General features: G+C 43.6%; 1 protein-coding gene across 3 annotated transcripts in view; it reads left to right on the top strand.

The window, feature by feature from the left end:
• Positions 1-19,458, top strand: part of FASTKD2 (FAST kinase domains 2) — a 211,076-nt gene that overhangs the window by 120,481 nt on the left and 71,137 nt on the right. For all 3 annotated transcript variants that reach the window (XM_069225975.1, XM_069225974.1, XM_069225973.1), the window contains 2 exons: positions 10,363-10,587; positions 11,779-11,866. In XM_069225975.1, coding sequence (XP_069082076.1) covers positions 10,363-10,587; positions 11,779-11,866 — 313 coding nt within the window. The remainder of the gene's footprint in view (positions 1-10,362; positions 10,588-11,778; positions 11,867-19,458) is intronic.

The following is a 19,458-nucleotide window of genomic DNA, read 5'->3' as shown; positions in this document are numbered from 1 at the left end:
CATTTTAGAAGGTTGGACCCTGGGGATGTGGTTCCCGGGGCTGAAATCGGTCGGGGGAGGGGGCATGCGGACCTCCAGCCAGCTACTGCTGTGCATGGCCAAAAGCTATAAGCAGCATGGGTTTGGCTGGGTAGGGGTATTGGCCACAGGACAGGCCATGTGGCCAACCCCATTGCACACAGCCAAAGGCTATGCGTGGCATGGGGTTGGGTGGTTATAGGGGTTGACAGTAGAGCCTGAAGGTCGTTGAATTAACGTATAGGAATGAAAATTACTTCACACTGAGAAAAAAAAAAAGTAGAAATTCACTGAAAAAATAAAGGTTACAGGGACGTTATAGTTTAAAATATGAGCCAAACATACCAAACAACAGAAATTCACCTGTTAAAGGTAGAGTTGTCTAATGTTACTATAACTAGTGTCTTAAGGTAAATATAACTCGCTCCCTCGCCATACACTGCTATTACCCCACAAATATGACACTCAGGACATCTTTGATAACATCCTTGATAATATCAGTGTAATATTTGCAATAACATTTTTGACAAAAAAACTGTGCATGGCGGGGGCGAGTTATAGTTACCCTAGGGCTCCAGCTATAGTTAGTTGCGATAACTCTATAGTATGTTTAAAATGTGAGCTACACTATAACGTCCCTGTAACCTTTGTTTTTTTTAAGTGAATTTCTATGTTTTTAGGGTCGAGCCTGCGTTGCATGCGCTCGCGCATGCGTATCACAGCGAGACGCTTTAGGGTTTAGAAAAGGGCTCGTATCCCTGTCGACGTCACATCAGTGTTTTTCATTGGTTCGTGGGCTTGCCTAATAAAATCTGCTTGCTTTCATTAGTCAAAGGCATGCATACGTCATGCCTTTTCCGGTGGCTAGCCCTCCTCGAGTGCAGCGACCAAGTACAGAAAACATGCGAGGCTCGCTGTTTTCTGTCCGGCTCGTGGACTAATTTTTCTCTAATTTACTAGCGCGACTTCGCTTGGCAGAAGTCGAGCGCTTTACATAGTTAATTGCACTTTTTCGGTTACGTACATAAATGCACTTTTGCCGATAGGTGAGAAGTCGGGTTAGGAGTTTACAACGCTATCAGCTCTAACATGAGCAAACGCAAGACCCGTTGCATTGTAAATGCTTGTTTGTTGTTGTTTTTTTTATTCTTTTTCCTAACTATAACGTCCCTGTAACCTTTAATTTTGGTTACAGGGACATTATAGTTAGGCTCACATTTTAAACATTCAAAACCATAGACATTCACCTGGTATAGTTGGATATTTCAAGGAACTGTAACTTGTGCTCTAAGGTAACTATAACTCGTCCCCCCCCCATGCACAGTTATCTGATCAATAACTTTACTGCAGATGTTACAATGACATCAATGATGTTATCAAAGCTGTCATGATTGCTGTAATTTGTGGGGTAATGTGTTGTGTATGGGGAGGGCGTGAGTTATAGTTACTTGAAATAACTCTTAACTGGTGAATTTCTATGGTTTTGCACATTTAAAATGTGAGCCGAACCATAACGTCCCTGTAATCTTAGTTTTTTTTCAAGCAAATTTCTATGTTGTTTTTAATTCTATTTCCTAAGTATAACATACCTTTAACCTTGAGTTTTTTTTCAGTAAACTACGATTTTTGTTATTTTTTTTTAACATAAAGTAATTTCCATTACTATTTATTAATCCAACCCCTACCACAACCCAACCCAGCACTGTGCACAGCTTTTGGCTGTGCACAGAAGGGTTTGGTGGCAGGGTGTGCCCGCTGGCCAGGCCCTGCGGCCTACCCCTATAACAACCCAACTCCATAACCACCCAAATCCACGCCGCACGAGGTCTTTGTCAGTGTGTGGCGGGGTTGGCCACATGGCCTGGCCTGCAGCCAGATGATGCAGCCATCCCCCATCCCCTCATTGAGCATGTCCTTTGGTCATGCGGGGTGGGATTTGGCCGCGGACTGTCTCTCTGGGTGTGAGAATAAGTGTGACAGGCTGTATCTGGGTGTGAGAATGTCTGTGAGAGTGTCTTGTCTGAGTGTGTGTATCAGTGTCTTATTGGGTCTGTGAGTGGGTGCGTCAGTGTCATTGTGGCTCTTTGCGTCAGTGTGTGAGAGTTTCAGTGGGTGTGAGTGGGTGCATGAGTCTGAGTGCAGCTGTGAGTGGGTGCATAAGGATCTGAATGGGTGCATGAGTGGGAGAAAGAGAGAGATTTTTTAGGCTTTGACGAATGATATACCTAGAATGAGATATGTCTAGACAAATTGAAAAGAAACATGTATGTCAAGAAAAATGTATGTCAATTAAAAAAAGAGATCACCTTTCAGTATGATCCTTAAACTTTTGAAGTTATAAAGAAATTAAAGAAGATAAATGAGCATGGGCACACCTGGAGTAGAACCCTCATCTTTCAGTGTGAGGGTCTGGGACCTTAACCTTTAGGCCATAAGTGACTCATTACTGTAATGCTTCCAGACATAGCTGTGACAGTCCACCTATGCATGTGATTGGAAAGAAACGTGAATGTTCCATCACTAGGAATGTTCAACAGCCAGAACACTAGTAAATAAACAGTCACACTGCCGAGCGATACTAGGATTTGAACTCCGTCTACTGACTGACAGCACAATATCTTGACTTTTAGGCAGAAGTGACTCTGTTCCGCTCTGCATCTAAATGTAACTATAACACTCATAACAATCTCTCTCTCTCTCTCTCTCTCTTTCTCTCTCTCTCTCTCTCTTTCTCTCTCTCTCTCTCTCTCTATTTCTCTCTCTCTCAATCTCTCTCTCTCTCTCTCCCCCCTTTGCCTGCTTTTGCTTGGCGGGAGCTATCTGCTCCCACCAAGCAAATACAAACTGCTATGTCCCGGGGTGAGCACCCTGGGACATAGCAGGAGCTGGCCCTGGGGGCTGGTGGTCCTCAGGGGGTCTGTGTGGCCTCCTTCTAATGTGTTTTGCCCTGGGGAAGTGGTGGTCCCCAGAGCCAGGGGTTCAAAACAGATCCCCTTCATTGTTTTATTTGAGCCCTGGGGAAGTGGTGGTCCCTGTGCCTGCAGGGGCTGGGGGTCTGCAGTACCCCTTCCTACATTTTGCCCCAGGGAGGTGGTGTTCCTCGGGGTGGGGGGTGCCACCTGCCCCTCTCCCCCTCACATGCAGTCTAATAATCGCTACAGGGAGGTAGCTGTTCCTGGGTTTCAGCAAGTCCAGAAGTGGAACCCTTTGCTCCCTCCTCCCCCTCCTTATTTTTAGCATGCCTCTGGGACCTGGTGCACCTGGAGGCTCCAGTAATAGAAACTGGGAAACCGCAATTTTTTATTTATTTATTTTTAAACCTGAAAAATTGCTGACTTTTCTGACATTTCTCAGAGACCCCAGTACCAGAGCTAAGGGGTCAGGGTGTCCCTACCCCTGCCCCTTTTCTTTTTTACTTGGTTTTTCTGGAAATCGGCTGAAGCAGAGTCCCAAGATGGCTGCAAACACTTCCTGGTTGAAATGTTGGCAAACGTTCAGATAAGAGCACGGGAACAGTTGGATCCGTGTCTCAATATATTTATTTTTTTTAAACTCTAATTTCTCCAAAATTAGTGAATGGATTTACACCAAATCTCAAAAAGTATGCTTTCTGGGCCAAGAGCTAGCTTTCTAAGAAATCTGGTGTAATTCCGTTCAGCGGTTTGGACTGTAGTCATGTTCAAAATTTTGAAAAATCCCCTTGACTTAAAATGAGGAAAAAGTGTTTCGGGAACCCCCCTTTTTTTCTGTGCCCCTGCTTGACGGATCACCCCTAAACTTTCAACATAGCAGCTGATCCGACCAAAGTATACATTTTGAAAATGTTGTGAAGCTTCACAAGCAACACCAAAGTTATTGGCAAAACAAAAAAACGGTCTTTCTATGGAAAAATGGTCCTTACTATAACTACGTACTGGCAACCGCCAGTTAGTAAAATATATATAAACTCACACACGTATATAGGGAGTGTACATAATAGGTAATCTTGAATGAAATAGAAGACCTTATTACGTGTTACCTGTTATGTACTTTGTGTTTATTTTGGTCAGATAGCTTGAGAAAGATGTTTTTGAAATGTATATTGAAAATAATAGGTGACATACTGGACTAAACTGTTTGGCTATATGTAGTAAAGAGTAGAGAACAGCTCTTTTTTATGACAGTAATTTAGAATACTTGAAGCAAACACTCTTTGCATTGTTACTAAATACCTTCTCTAAAAGGGATAGATTCTTTAACCCTTTCGCTGGTAGGCCTTTTCCCTGCAGTGCTAAGCCTTTTTGTGGCTATGTTGGACAGTTCACGGTTTGGTCTCCATTACTTTGTCCCCCTAAGCTATCCAGGTTAAATTTGCATACTTTTTTTCCCAACATCCTGGGGATTCTAAAGGTACCCAGGGTTTTTAGATTCACCTGGAGAGGAACAAGAAATTATTCAAAATAAAGCTACATTTTGGGATTTGGGAAAAACAGGAAAAAACTGCTGCAGAAGAAAGTGTCTTTTTTTCCTGTGAACGGCATCAGCAAAAGGTTTTGGGTGCTGAAATCACCATATTCCCAGCTATCAGGAACAGGCAGACTTGATTCAGAAAACCACATTTTGTACAACAGTTTTGGCATTTTACTGAGAGAATACCCCATTTGTCCCTATTTTGTTTCTTTTTTTTTTTTTTAATGGTTTCAGCCTTCTTCCAGTATGTTGTGGAAACAGGTGTGAAACCCATGGTGGAACTCGGAAGGCTATATGTTTCCTATAACTAAACAAAATTCTGAATTCAGCAATAGGTCATTTGTGTAGATCCTTCGAGGTTTTCCTAACGAAAATAAGTGTTGAAATAAAAAAAAAATGAAAATTAGTAGAAAACAAATGGCTATTTGTCACAACGTTTCGTTTGGAACCTCTCATCATCATGACCGATTTGCAAAGCAATATATCATTACATTTGACCCTTCTGCTTTTGCGGATATATAGGGTTTGTGGGATTTCCAAGATCTCAAGGTACCCAGAGCCAGTAACTGAGCTGCACCTTGCAATGGTTTTTCATTGTGTACCGGGTATACAGCAATTCATACTGTAAACTATAAACAGTCAAAAATGAGTATCAAGGAAACTTATGCATTTCCAAAATGGGCACCAGCTATTAAACTTAGAAGCAGTCATTATTTGCACATCTCTGAATTTGTGGGTACCCATACAAGCATGTGAGTTAGAGGGCATTTCTCAAAATGACATCTTTCTTACATACTAGCTTACATTTGGGGAGCACAAATGCAGAGAAATACAATTGGTAATAACATTTGTTCTACTATTCTGTGTTTCCCCCTAAGTCTCTCAATAAAGATGGTACTTCAATTATGTGGGTAGGCCTAGTGATAGGGAACGGCCCAAAGCGCAACGTGGACACATCACATGTTTCCACTGAAAACTGACCTTTTTTTGCAATATACTTAGCTGGGTATTTTGGGACCAGCTCAGCCAGCACCAACGGAAACCTAGCAAACCTGTTATTTTTGAAAACTAGACACCTAGGGGAATCTAGGATGGGGTGACTTGCGTGGCTCTCACCAGGTTATGTGACCCAAAATTCCTTCAGACCTCAAACTTTGACTAAAAAAACAAATTGTCCTCAGATTTCTGTGATGGAAAGTTCTGGAATCTGCAGGGCACCTCAAATGTCCTTCTACCCAGCATTTCAAGTCTTATGATAAAAAAATGTACCTCACTTGTGTGACTGGATCTAGTGCCTGCAACAGAACAAATCAAAGTAATGTCACTTTGGGTCCCTTTGCGAGTGCTCCCATTTATGTTAATTTGATCCGTTCTTGCCCCGGGCACTAAGCCCAGTCACACAAGTGAGGTGGCATTTTTATTGGGGCAAGTGGGGAAATGCTGGGTGGTAGGAATTTTGTGGATCCATTCTGATTCTGGAAGAATATTTTCCCTAGAGACAATGAGCACCCTGCCAGAGAAAGACCGAAAAGACAAATATTACTGCAACCATCTATTCCTCAAGTACACACACACACACACACAATTGTTGGATTTGGCACAAAGGTGAGTGAATTTTATGTATGAGATTTCACTACCATCTAATACACTATTAGTAATTGAAAGTTCTAAAAACTGAACCAATGACTTGCAGCTTCAGAGCTGTGAAGCCACAACAAGGCAACAACTTTACAGGCCATTTTCACACATTTCATGCGTGACGCATACAAAACCAACCACACCGCCAGCCGCGGACCCAGCACATTACAACACTGACATCAACAAACAGCCCCATTCAAGGGCCCATCACTTCCATACGCCTACAGGACTGACACAGCTAAAACACTGGCTGGCAGCTGATGGAGTGTGTGGACTGGAGTTTGGCTGGCAATTTGTGTGTTGTGACCAGCAGTAAGTAAGTACACATACACTGTCAGCGAAATGCCACCTCACACTCACCACCAGCCAAGCACCAGTCCATGCACACTGCCACCAAAGCACCAGTCACACACACTGCCAACCAAGCGCCAGTCCACGCACACCATCTGCCAGGCACCGTCCATTCACACTGCCAGCAAAGCACCAGTCACACACACTGCCTGCCAAGCGCCAGTCCATGCACACCACCAGCCTGGGACCCTCCATGCACACTGCCAGCCAAGCACCATCCATGCATACTGCCAGCCAAGCACCAGTCTGCACACCGCCAGCCAACACACACTGCCACCCATACGCTAGTCCACACACACCCCACCAGCCAAGCACATTGCTGTCACAATTTTTTTAAACAAAAAAAAAACACAAGCCAATTTGAAGAAGATGAAAATCCAACTAGGATTACAAACACAGCAGGTCTAATTAAATACATCAGACTGCTGACAACTGTGAGAGTAAACAAAAAATATTAAACAATACAGACCAGTTGGTTCACTTTTGTGCTCACAGTTGCTCCCAATACTTCAGTTGTGTGTGGTACAATTTCAAACATGCAGGCACACATAGCCCAGGATTAGAAGAACAGTCCGGGCAGTACATATGACTCTTGGGACACAGACTTTACATATCCTACAGGGAAAGTTTTTTTTGTGGGGGCGTGGGAGGAATGTATTCAGAAAACTGGTGATCTTTCAATCTAGCCACATCCCCCACCATTCCAACTCTAGGAAAATTTGCTTGCTCCCACAACAAGGCTGCCTATTACACACTGCTGAAACTAAACAAAAGTAATCTTTGAATCTGGACAACAATTCTTAAATACAAAACAAAAGCATTAACGTTGCTAAATGAAACAAATGGACAGCCAACTTACTATACAAAATGCATGACACAGGTGAAGAATTTTCATCATGAAAGGTTGTCAGCATGTGGACATCTCTCCTGTCTGCAAATTTCACAATCAGAAGTTCATCACTTTGTAAGGCACTGCAGTGTCCCCTCTGAAACATTTGACATGCAAGCTCTTTAGGGTAATCTTTACAATTAGGGTGGATTGTGTCACAAGCAAAAGTCTCCACTTTGAGCAATTCCTTGAACAACTGCATACCAGTGTAGATATTATCTACATATAAAAAGGTCAATCTTGTTTAAAAAGTCCTCTCACAGACTCCAAAAGTGGATGGAGAGCCGGGGGGTGGGGGACCTGAACAGCAGTACTCTCAGACAGCATATATATCTTAATTTCATAACTTGCCCTCTTGTTAAGAATGTACTGCCTAAAAACCAAACAGCCCTTAAACAGGACCACAGCTATTCCTTTCACTGGAATATAGATCTCTGAAAAGCCATCTACAAAATGATCAAGGATAGGCCGAATCTTGAGGAGACGGTCACAATCAGGATGATCCTGTGGCAATGCTGATGCATTATTTACAAAATGCAGCATCTGAAGCAGAAGTACATGCCAATTACTACTAGTAGGCCAATGATACAATAGAGACGGTTGCCTTATGAAGCCCTTCAAAAAAGTTAAACCCAAGCACTTCTTCAGCTCATACAGATTTATGAGAGTCCACCGGTAGCTCTAGAGTGGGACTGTTGTCCTGCAAGTACTGTTCAGCATACAAGTTATTCTGGTCAGCAATCTCATCCAAAAATAAATCATCCATAAACAACTAAGAGAAATTCAAAGACAAAAGATTTTCAGTTTTGACTCTACACCCTGCAATACCACGAAAGGCAGACAACACAGGCTGCACCGTGTTTGGGGCAACCCAGATTTCAGCACTTCCATTGGAAAGCCTTTCTGCCCCAGGCTGCAATCCAGATGCCTCTTGCTGCACTGTTGGCATGCCAGTGTCCTCCTCTAAGAGAGTCACTTCCACCACACAGAGTGACTTCATCATCAGATGATTCCTCTCAGACAGAAAATTCACTGCCAGAATCTGAATCTTGGACTTCCTCCTCTGCCTCAGATGCTGAGTCAGTCTCAGAACCATGGTCCGACGACAATGTAAAAGCAAACTAACAACCTGCTGAGCGAATCATGTGGCTAGCCATAATCCTTTCTAATAAAAGTAACACGACAAAAAAGTCAACAATAATCAGCACTGTGTAAAATAAGTAATAAAGTGGCTTTATCAAACACGAAGTAAGGTTTCTGGTATGGAGTAATCTGGAAGGAAAAGTTAATCCATACAAGGCCCACAAAGACCTAAATGCTCAAAAACCATACCACTCACTTGTCAGAGACAGCTAGACTGAGGCTCACCTAGTCTGCACAGACACAGCAAGCACCTACTCTGCACAGACACAGCAAGCGCCTACTCTGCACAGACACTGCAAGCACCAACGATATCCCACTAGCAAAGAAAAGCAAAAGAAAATTAAACAAAAGACAATACAATACACATCTTATACAAATCCAAAGAGAGTTTGACATACAATAAAACAAGCTAAATATGCTGCAATTATTACACCATTTTAAAAAAACACATTCATGCAGGGTAATGATAATCATTTTAAGTAAACAGTACAAAACATGTTTTCTTAGCAAACACATGCAACTACACAACCTCCAGATCTACCAGTGCGGAAACCGCAAGCAGGAGCTGCTATCAAAAAAACCAAAAGCTTTGCACTAGAATAAATAAGATAAATAAAACATTAACATGACAAATGCAAATGATGACAATATAAAACAGTTAAAATTATAAAACATTGTGAAGTCTGCCTTTGGGGGCAGACCAACATCGCAAATGTCTGATCTGCCCCCAAGTGGAGCCCAAAGCGGAAAAAAGAAATTGACACCCTACGTGCAAGTGACGCTTACCCCAACCAAACCCCACTTCACACATACCACCATCAAAATGCCAGCCACACACATCGCCAGCCAGAAGGCGTTCAACACTCATCCAGCCAGATGCCATTCGATTATCACCACCAGCAAAATCCCAAGTTCAGACACACCGTCAGCCAAATGCCAGTACACACATAGCCAGTCAAATGCCGGAATATGCAGTTAGGCAGTTTTCTTCACACCCCTAACCCCACCAATCCCTTTATAGGCAGATGGGCCTAACAAATGGCTGAAAAACTCTTTCCTTTCCTCTGTGCTTCTCTGCCCTTCCTGGAAGAAAACTTCACCTGGTTCCTCTGACGTGCTGGAAGCAAATGGCTTCCAATGTGTCTCAGGTTCTTTTGATGAGGTCGGCAAGTGCGCTGATGTCATCAGGTCGCCAAGGGAGGTGTCGGAGGTGGCAGCGGAAGTGCTTCTGCTGCCACTCCCAATAGAGGCATGTTGCAGGGGGCCAGTGGGGGGAGCACCAGCACTCCCAACACAGGTGGGTGTGAGGACAGCATGAAACCATCTTCAGCACATACCCACTGTGGCAAAGGACGGCTCCAAGCTGGTCTCCACATACAAGAAGTTAAGGTGCAGCTAACAATGGGCACTTATTGGAATTATAATGTTTTGATTTTGTTTACCTTTCATGAAAATATAACAGTACTCGGAGCCAGTGGAATGCATGAGATTCAGTGGCTGCAGTGTTTACTGCATCATTATAGATTTACCACAATAGCCACAAAAGTTATAGCATCATGTGTAGGTTTCAACAAATATGTTGCTTCTTAGTCAAGTGGGTCAAAATAGTACTGCCAGAGAATGCCCCACGTAATGTGCCTTTAATTTCCACATAGTTTGGGTTACTCTAACTCATATGTTGGTCCTCCATTACAGCATCATTCTAGTGGCCCTGACAGTGGTAAAGCTTTACAGAGTGACATTCCTAGAAATAGGCCTTCGCTCTCAATTTAAATCATGCATGAAGTAACTCAGGATGGGTTTTTCACAGTACAAATCTCGCACGTTCATGGATGTGTTCCCTTAACATTATATATAAACATTTTTAATTATAGCCAATCAAAATATTACAATGAATGAGCGAATGCTGCACTATATCAACCTCTGCTTGGAGCTCGATAAGTCCTCTGTCACGAGGCCAGCAGCCACCACTATGCTGGAAAGACCTTCATCCGGCTTGCTTACAACTCACACCAGCCTGCTGCAGGCCATGCAAGACTTTCTGGGAGATGAGGACTACTTTCGCCAGAAGGTGCAATTTCCCAATGATTACTATATTGGTAAGAATTGTTTCCTTGATTCCATGTCTGCTCATAATTGCCTTTCACTCCATTGGCTCTGATGACGGGTGTAGTGGGTTTATTCAAATTGCGGTTAACAATGTCACCTTAATCTTTGTGTAAACTGTGGTCCTACTTTGCATGTGTCCTTGCTAGCAACCCGTTTTTTGTTTACATTTTGTAGGTGTTCTCCTAAAACATCCTGGCTATTAACCCTTTTGTTTCAGCTTGAATTGTTTTACATAATCTAAAGTTGCCACTTACTTTATGTGGATAAGGGCTAATAAGCACAGGAATTCAGGTCTCCATTTCTCCCTGAGAATGCTTAAAAATATTGTTTAAAAGTTGTTCTCTTTACATTTTTTCCCTGCAAAGTAGCATGCCTGTGTAATATTTTTATAAAGTCCTGATCTGTGTTTAGTTTCACCCTTCGTTTGTATATTTCAGTTTCACCAGGTCATTTTGGTGTTACTCCAATTGCAGCACTTAAGAAGGTAGTTCACCTTACACTCAACTTAAGTTTTATCATTATTAGCAAGATTTGCTTGTCAATGTAAATTAGCTTCCCCAAAGTATGTGCAAGTTCTACGCCATCCCATTGTGATAAAACTATATCATACTACATTTCCCATGAGCCAGTTGCAGGTAATGGTTGCACAAACACTACTAGGTATAAAACATAGTAGAATGTTGTTTACTCCTTGAACAAGGCCCTGTAAGGCCGAAAAGCGGTTTTATTTCCTGCTCACTCTTTGCCTGTGAAATAATTAAAAAGATTATTTGAGAGCTCGAGGGTGCCTCCGTGCTTCCTGGTTTCTTCGGAGTCAGTGAATTGTAAATTAGCTTTAGTTGGCCAAATCTGCAGCCCCATTCCAAGGACAGATTCATGAGCCGTGGCCTCTATAGAAAGCTAGCCCGCTTAATTTGTGAATGAGGTCAGGCTTGTGTGGTTCGGCTGAGTACTGACACTGCAGAGTCCAGAGAAAGCGGTGCGTTGTAGCTCAAAGTGAATATAGGCAGTAGCATAAAATGCAAAGTTGCAAGCACTGCTATCGCAGCAACTGTTGATGTACTGGTGCAAAAGAGGTTTTACAGAAAGTGAATCTTTATAGTTGCATGCCTATGTAGAAGCCTTTATTCACATTCTATCAAACACTTATGCAGCATACCTTAATTTTCTTTTTATTTTAGATTTCGAAATTTGTATGGATAAAGATAGAAGAAAGGTGATTTCACTAAGTGAAAAAGATGGCGTGGAAAATACTACCAACGTTCAAAGGTACTTTGCTTATGCACCCCTATACACACTCCTTATGTGCGTTTTAGGGCCATTCTTTCTACACATTAATTTACTGTGGCTATACTTTGGTACAAATAATGTATACCTGCATGCAGTTATTTCTGATAAGATTATTGTTTTGCAAACCTTAACTCAGATTACTGTAGGAACCGCCCTTTGCGATATGGGCCATCTTTCTAATTTCTCTGTTCTAGAGAGCTCAGTTCAAAACATACTGTGAAATATGCACAAAATGTTTCTATCCCGGTTTGCTCCACATAGTTTAGGGCAGGCATTCTTCTGAAATATTGGCTCTCTTATTGAGAAGAAGCTTACCTTTAAATTTCTGTCAACACAGGGTCCACCAAGCTATGGCACCTCCCGCAGCAGGGCTGACATCATCCTGGTACAAGTAGGCCCCAATGTAACATCTTTGGGAGGATGACTGGGCACAAAATAGTGCTCCTTTAGTGTTTTACATGACCAACCCTACTTTTGTATAGTGTGAGACATGGTTGTTTTATATTATGAACATATAAATAAGCTTTGAAATTAAAATATGAAAGGAAAATTCTGAAAGGTATTGAATGCATTTGATATTTATGTATTTGTTGTTGTGGCATTACAGAGATGTTTTATGGAGGTAGAAGGGGTTCTCATCTATGGTTAAAACCGTTATCTTTCTATTTAGAGGTTCCTGTGATCAAGTCGAGATGACCAAAAGAAAAACGTTTGTCTAAAATACAACCTCTCAAATGTTTATGTTTTCGTAAATGGATATAGATGGCTTTGCAAATATTAACCCTTTAGCTGCTAGGCCTTAACACCCCTCCCACCTCTACACCAAGCCTTTTTTTGGCTATTTGGGTTAGTTTGTGCTCAGGCCTTTATAACTTTTTGTTCACATAGGCTGTCCCTACCATATTTGTGTCATTTCTTTCCAACACCTGGGGATACTAAAGGTACCAATGATTTTTGGATTCCACTGGAGTGGATCAAGAAATTAGAAAAAATGAAGCTAAACCATTTTTCGGCATTTTACTGGGAGATAGATAATTTTTCCTATATTTTGTGCTTTCAACCTCTTTCCAGTTTGTGGTAGAAGCAGGTGTGAAACCCATGGTGGATCCCAGAGAGCTATACATTTCTGAACAGTAGACAAAATTCTGAATTCAGCAAGGGGTCATTTGTGTAGACCCTTCAAGGTTTTCTCAGAGAAACAAAGGGCCTGGTTTAGAGTTTGGCAGAGGGGTTACTACTTCACACCGGTAACGGATATCCTATCCGCCGAAACTTAAATACCATCATATCCTATGGGATTTAGATTTCGGCAGATGGGATATCCGTCACTGTTGTGACGGAGTAACCCCTCCACCACACCCTAATTCAAGCCATAAGTGTTGAAATAAAAAAATATTGAAGATTAGTAGGAGAAAACGAGCATGATAGCTGATTTACAAAAGCAATATACTATTGCATTTGCTAGACCGTTCTGCTTGTTAGGAAATATAGTATAGTTTTCAGAAATGCAAGGGTTTGGTAGGTTTTTCTGGGTGGCCACCTAAACCAGACCCAAAAACTGCAGCTACACCTTGTGTTGTTGTTGCCACATTGCGTCTTAGGCTTGGCACTTTTGCTGACACTATGCCCACTCACACAAGTCGGGTACCATTTTTATGCCAGGGGATACGTGGAAACTCTAGGTTGCAAAACGTTTGATTCCAGTACTTTGAGAGATCCACGTGAGCCCCTGGAGTCTAGTTTACGAAATATTTTGAGTTGGTAGATTTTCCCTAGAGACAATGTACTCCCTGGCAGAAAAAGACAAAGTACAAATATTACTGCACAATCATCAATTTCTCAAGTACACACACTGGTCGGATTTGGCACAAGGATGAGCGAAATGTTCAAAATGTAACTTTTATTAACAAAATTTCACAAAAAGGAAATACACTGTTAATAATTGAAAGTTCCAAAAACTGAACCAATGACTCATAGCTCGTGAGCTGTAAAGCCACGACAAGTCACCAACCGCTTTACAGGCCATTCACACACCTCATGCGTGACACACACAAAGGCACTCACACCACCAGCCACGGGCCCAGCATATTACAACACTCAGATCAACATACAGCGGCATTCAAGGGTCCACTGCTTTAATACGCCAACATAACTGACACAGCAATCACACCAGCTGGCAGCTGAAGTGTGAGAACTGACATTTGTCTGGCAATGTGTGTGTAGTTACCTGCCAAGTATCAGTCCACACATGTCCAGCCAGTCGCCAGTCCAGGCACACTGCCAGACAAGCACCGTCCACTCACACTGCCAGCCAGGCGCCAGTCCACACATCACCAGCCAAGCGCCAGTCCACACAAACACCCCCATCACTTTTTTTTTTAAACATATTTTATTGACATGTTTAGAGATTCCAACACGGCCAGAACGGCCCAGAAAACAAATAAACAGATGCAACAAAAATGTTGTAAACAAAATACATTTTAGTCTTGCCTTTCTCCACCCCCCACCCTCTAATTCACCCCCATTCTCCTACAAGGGGAAACAGAATAGAAGAAAAACATCTCGACTGCATAGCCTAGATCTGTCGGTAGTTAAGTGTGAAACGGTCTCTTTTTACCCGTGGAATGTTGTAATTTCATCTTCCAGGAGTTGGTGAATCTGATGGACTGGCGCGAATTCTATTCCTCTATATTCTGCCCACCTCTTCCATGTCTTCTGGTGCTTTATACACCGCTATCTCCATTCCCCTACAGTGGTCCATTTCCTTCTTCCGTACCGTTAATGATGGAGGAGCCACCACCTTCCATTCCTTGGCTATATCCTACTTACCGAGTGTCGGTCCTAGACTCAGTAGGGCGATTTTTAGATTTATTCCCACCCATATCATCCATCATGTGTAGGAGGGCCAACCGCGGGCTACATTGGATCTGTCTAGATAGGACCTTGCCTAAACATGCGACCACCACCACCAAAATCTCTCCAACTCCAGGCTGCTCCACTCTGTGTGGAAGAATGTGCCTCCCTCTGCACCACAGCAGAGACACTTAGTGGGAGGTATTCAACCCCATCCTCCATTGCCGGTGACGTGTTAGGTAGACCCTGTGAAGTTACTTAAATTGAATCAGCCGGAGCCTTGCCACTATGGCCGCTCCTCTGGGGGAACCTAGGATCTCTGTCCAGTCTCCAGTTCTCTATTACACCTACATTCACCTCTCATGCCGCATATAGAGCTCCAAAGGTAGTGGGTTGGTTAGAGGTTATGGTCCGGTAAATTTTGGCAATTTTATGGTCACCCATTTCTCTCATGAGAAGTTTACCCTATAAGGGATTACATTCTGGAATGTCCTTCAGTTCCCTTATGTGTAAGGGGCCAGTGCATGGCGGATCTGGAGGAACTTGTGAACTTGCTGCAATGCAGCTGGAATTCGGTCTGGGATGTCGGGTATGACTTCAGGACCATGCCGTGCATGACATCCCCTTGTGTGGAGATCCCAATAGGGTCCCATTTCCGGAATCCCTCTAATGTGGCCACGTGTGTGAGCATATCTTCACACCATAGTGGTGTTTGTTATTTCAGTCTGCACCACCATTTCATTAGTCGAAGGGCTGACTGCCACAAATCCCGGACCAACTTTGTCTCCGGGGGAGGAGCACCACCCCCCTATATAAATGTGTGCAGTGGAATAGCACCCAATGCCATTTTGTCAAGAGCATATGCGAGGTCTCCCTGTGTGACATACTGCCCATCATTTATACATCCACTGCTGCATTGCCCCCACAGCATGTTGATTGGAAGCATTTGTTGAGGGCCACGTGGAGAATACCTCAGTCCCATAAAAAAGCATTGAGGATCGAGTTCAGTTTATGAAGCCATAGTCGCAGCATATTAAACAGGAACTTTTGCAGTTGATAAAGGAATCTGGGGAGTGAGTCTAATATGAAGGTCACAAACTGGCCCGTCAGAGAGAGGGAGCCCAGACCAAATTTTTATATCATCTTTCAGACGAGCGGCTTTTGCCTGTTATTGATTTTCCATGCGACAGACGCCACCTGGGAAATATAAACACCTAAGTATCGGAACCATCTGTGACCACTCGTATCCCTGCTGCCCACTGGAGTCGATGTGGGCCTGGACTCAGTGTATATCATGGATTTGGAGGTGTTTAGGCAGAGGTTAGGGGTCTTCCCAAATGTGCACATTATTTGCAGCAGCCGGGGTCTCGTCATATCCGGCATTGTGATGAAGACTAAAACATCATTGGTGTTTAATGCAATCCTATCCGACTGATCCCCACCCCACTCAGAGCCCCGTACCGGTGCATCCATCCTCACCCAAACCGCTAGGGGCTCCATGGCAAAGGCGAACAGCAGGGGGGACAGGGGACAGCTCTGCCTCATTCCACACTGTAGAAATAGGTATCTGACCCAGCCTCTGCTACCCACATTAATGCCGTCAAGTCCATATATAGCAGGCAGACATAGGAAATATACCGTTGACCAAAGTTAAGGCACTGATTATGTCCAGTTCACAGAATCAAATGCCTTCTCTATGTTGGCTAACAGAGTCATTGCTGGCTCCTGCAGTCTGTTCGCCTTTGCCAATGCATTATATGCTCTTCATATATTGTGGCATGTTGCCCTATGGGGCAGACTGGTTGGGGTGGACCTAGTCCAGAATGTAAGTGATCAGTCTGTCTCCCAAAATTTGGGCTAAGATCTTAATCTCTAGGTTCAAGAGGAAGATCGGGTGGTACGATGTGGGATCAACCTCAAGGCACCTCGGCGAAGACCACGATCTCTGCCTGGCGCCAATCTGGTGACATGACTTCCACAGTTGCTGCGGACAACACTCCCATGTACAGTAACTAATGTCTGCCCCTGAAGAGTTGGTTTCATGGCCTCCCATAGAGTTTTTCGAGGACTGCACTGTATCTATATTATTTGCAAAGTATCCATCCATACTAACTTCCATGAGTAGGAGCCATACACTGCAGAATAGAAGTTATCGCCTCCCAGGGAGGGGTTTTGGGTGCGCTGCACATCAACAAGGCCCAGCGCAGAAACAAAAGAGGAAAATGGTGTCCGGCCTGAAGTAGGAGACATCCCCTGTAGGCGCCATCTATCCACCGCTGGGTTAATGACCCCATTCCAATCTCTTCCACCCCCTCCACCCCCCTTCCCAAACACCATCAACCCTTCCGGTAGCTCACTGCAGCAGCTTGACAAAGGACTATCCAAGTGGGGGATGAGGCATTTTCACTTAGCAATGTGATACGTTCGCCTTACAGTGTCGCAGTGACTGTTGTGTATCTGCCAACCACGTCCTGAGATGCTGGAGCCATCACATTTTTTAAACAAAAAAAAACACAAACCAGTTTGAAGAAGATGAAAAAACAATTATGTTTACAAACACAACAGGTCTAACTAAATACTTCAAACTAGTGCCCACAGTGAAACTGAGCAAAAAAAATATAAAACAATACAGATTAGTCATTTCACTTTTACGCTCACTGTAGCTCCCAATAATTTAGTTCCATTTGGTACAATGTCAAACATGCAGGCACACATAGCCCTGGATTAGAAGAACACTCTGGCAGTACATACTACTCTCCAACTGCACGCCTGTTCGGACACCGTCTCTAAATCTCATATAGGGAAAGGTGTTTGGGGGGCGTGAGAGTAATGTCAGGAAAGTGGCGATCTTTCAATCTAGCCAGATCCTCCACCACTCTAACTCTTGGAACACTTGCCTGCTCCACCACCACAAGGCTGCCTATCACAGACAGCTGAAACTGATCAAAAGTCATCTTTGAATCTGGAGAACAATCCTTGAATACAAAACAAGAGGATTAAAGGTTGCTAAGTGAAACAAAAGGTCAGCCAACTTGTATGACTTTTAAAGGCAGTGTAAGGCTCCAACCTCTAATCTATTTATTTATCCCACCAATGTGCTTAATACAGGTTTGCACACTTCGGCAACCTGACCCCAAACAGTCACAGGTGAAGCACTTTCATCGTGAATGGTTGTCAGATTGTGGACATCTCTTCTGTCTGAACATTTCACAACCAGACGTTCATCAATATGCAAGGCACTGCAGTGTCCCCTCTGAAACATTTTATATACAAGCTCTTTAGGGTAATCTTTACGATTAGGGTGGGTTGTGCCACAAGCAACAGTGTCCACTTTGAGCAATTCCTTGAACAATTGCACACCAATGTAGAAGTTATCTACGTATATATGGCGACCTTTGTTAAAAAGACCTCTACCAAGTTCCCACACAATTTTCTTTCTGACACAAAAAGTGGATGGACAACCAGGCGGGGTCAATAGAACAATCCCTACCTGTGTACACCCTGAAATTATAGACCTATCCAGCACTACTCTGACAGCATATACATTTTAATTCCATAACGTGCCCTCTTGCTGTACTGCCTAAAAACCAAACAGCCCTTGAACAGGACCAAAGACTTATCCACATCTATTTCTTTCCCTAGAACATAGATCGCTGAAAAGCGATCTACAAAATCATCAAAGGCAGGACAAATCTTGACGAGATGGTCACAGTCCGGGTGATCCTGTGGCAGTGCTGAACCATTATCAACAAAATGCAGCATTTGAAGTAGGAGCAAATACCGATCCTGACTCGTGGTTGCAGGAAATATAGCAGTTGCCATCAAGGGACTAGTTGGCCAATATGAAGACAGAGAAGGCTTACTGAGCAAGCCCATCAAAAAAATGAAATCCAAGAACATTCAATTCATCCATGTTTGTGGGAGTTGGCGGGGTATCTCTAAAGTGGGGCTTAAATCGGGCACTGTTGTCCTGCAAATACTGTTCAGCATACAAATTAGTCTGGTCAACAATCTCATCCAAAATTACATTGTTCATAAACAACTGAAAGAAATTTATAAAACGGTTTCAGAATTGACTCTACATCCTGCAACACCACTAAAGGTAGTCATCACAGGCTGTACAATGTTTGAGGCAACCCATAGTTCAGCACTTCCAATAGGAAGCCTTTGAACCCAGGATACAATTCTGATTCCTTTTGCTCCACTATTGACATACATGGAGTCATTATGAACATGGCGGGAAACCCCGCCGTGTTCATGCTGGTGGTCTTATCACAGACCGCCAGCCCCCTTGAGACCCCACCAGCCGAATAAAATACATTCGGCTGGGCCGGGACATTGCCGACGGCTCCACATGGAGCCATCGTCAATGCCGCTGTGCGGCAGGTGAAGCAGCACCCGTCACGCAGATCACTGCCCGTAAATAGAGCAGGGACCTGCTCGAAGGGAACTGCATGGGCACCCCTGCACTGCCCATGCCGACTGCATGGGCAGTGCAGGGGCCCTCGTGGGGCAGATCACCCCTTCCGCCAGCCTTTCCCCACCAGGGAAAGGCTGGAGGAACAAGGGTTGTTTATTCAGAGGGCAGCACTGCCCTGTCGGATAAAGTAATCTGCCATCGTCCGGCTGCCTGTCGGCGGTAGCCTGGCGGTGGCGGAGGGCTGCCTGTGGCAGTCTTCCCTTGTTCAGAATATGGCGGTTCAAACCGCCATGCCGGT

Source organism: Pleurodeles waltl, chromosome 3_1 (genome assembly GCF_031143425.1).
Source record: "Pleurodeles waltl isolate 20211129_DDA chromosome 3_1, aPleWal1.hap1.20221129, whole genome shotgun sequence".
NCBI lineage: Eukaryota > Metazoa > Chordata > Amphibia > Caudata > Salamandridae > Pleurodeles > Pleurodeles waltl.
This window is presented reverse-complemented; position numbering and strand designations above follow the sequence as displayed.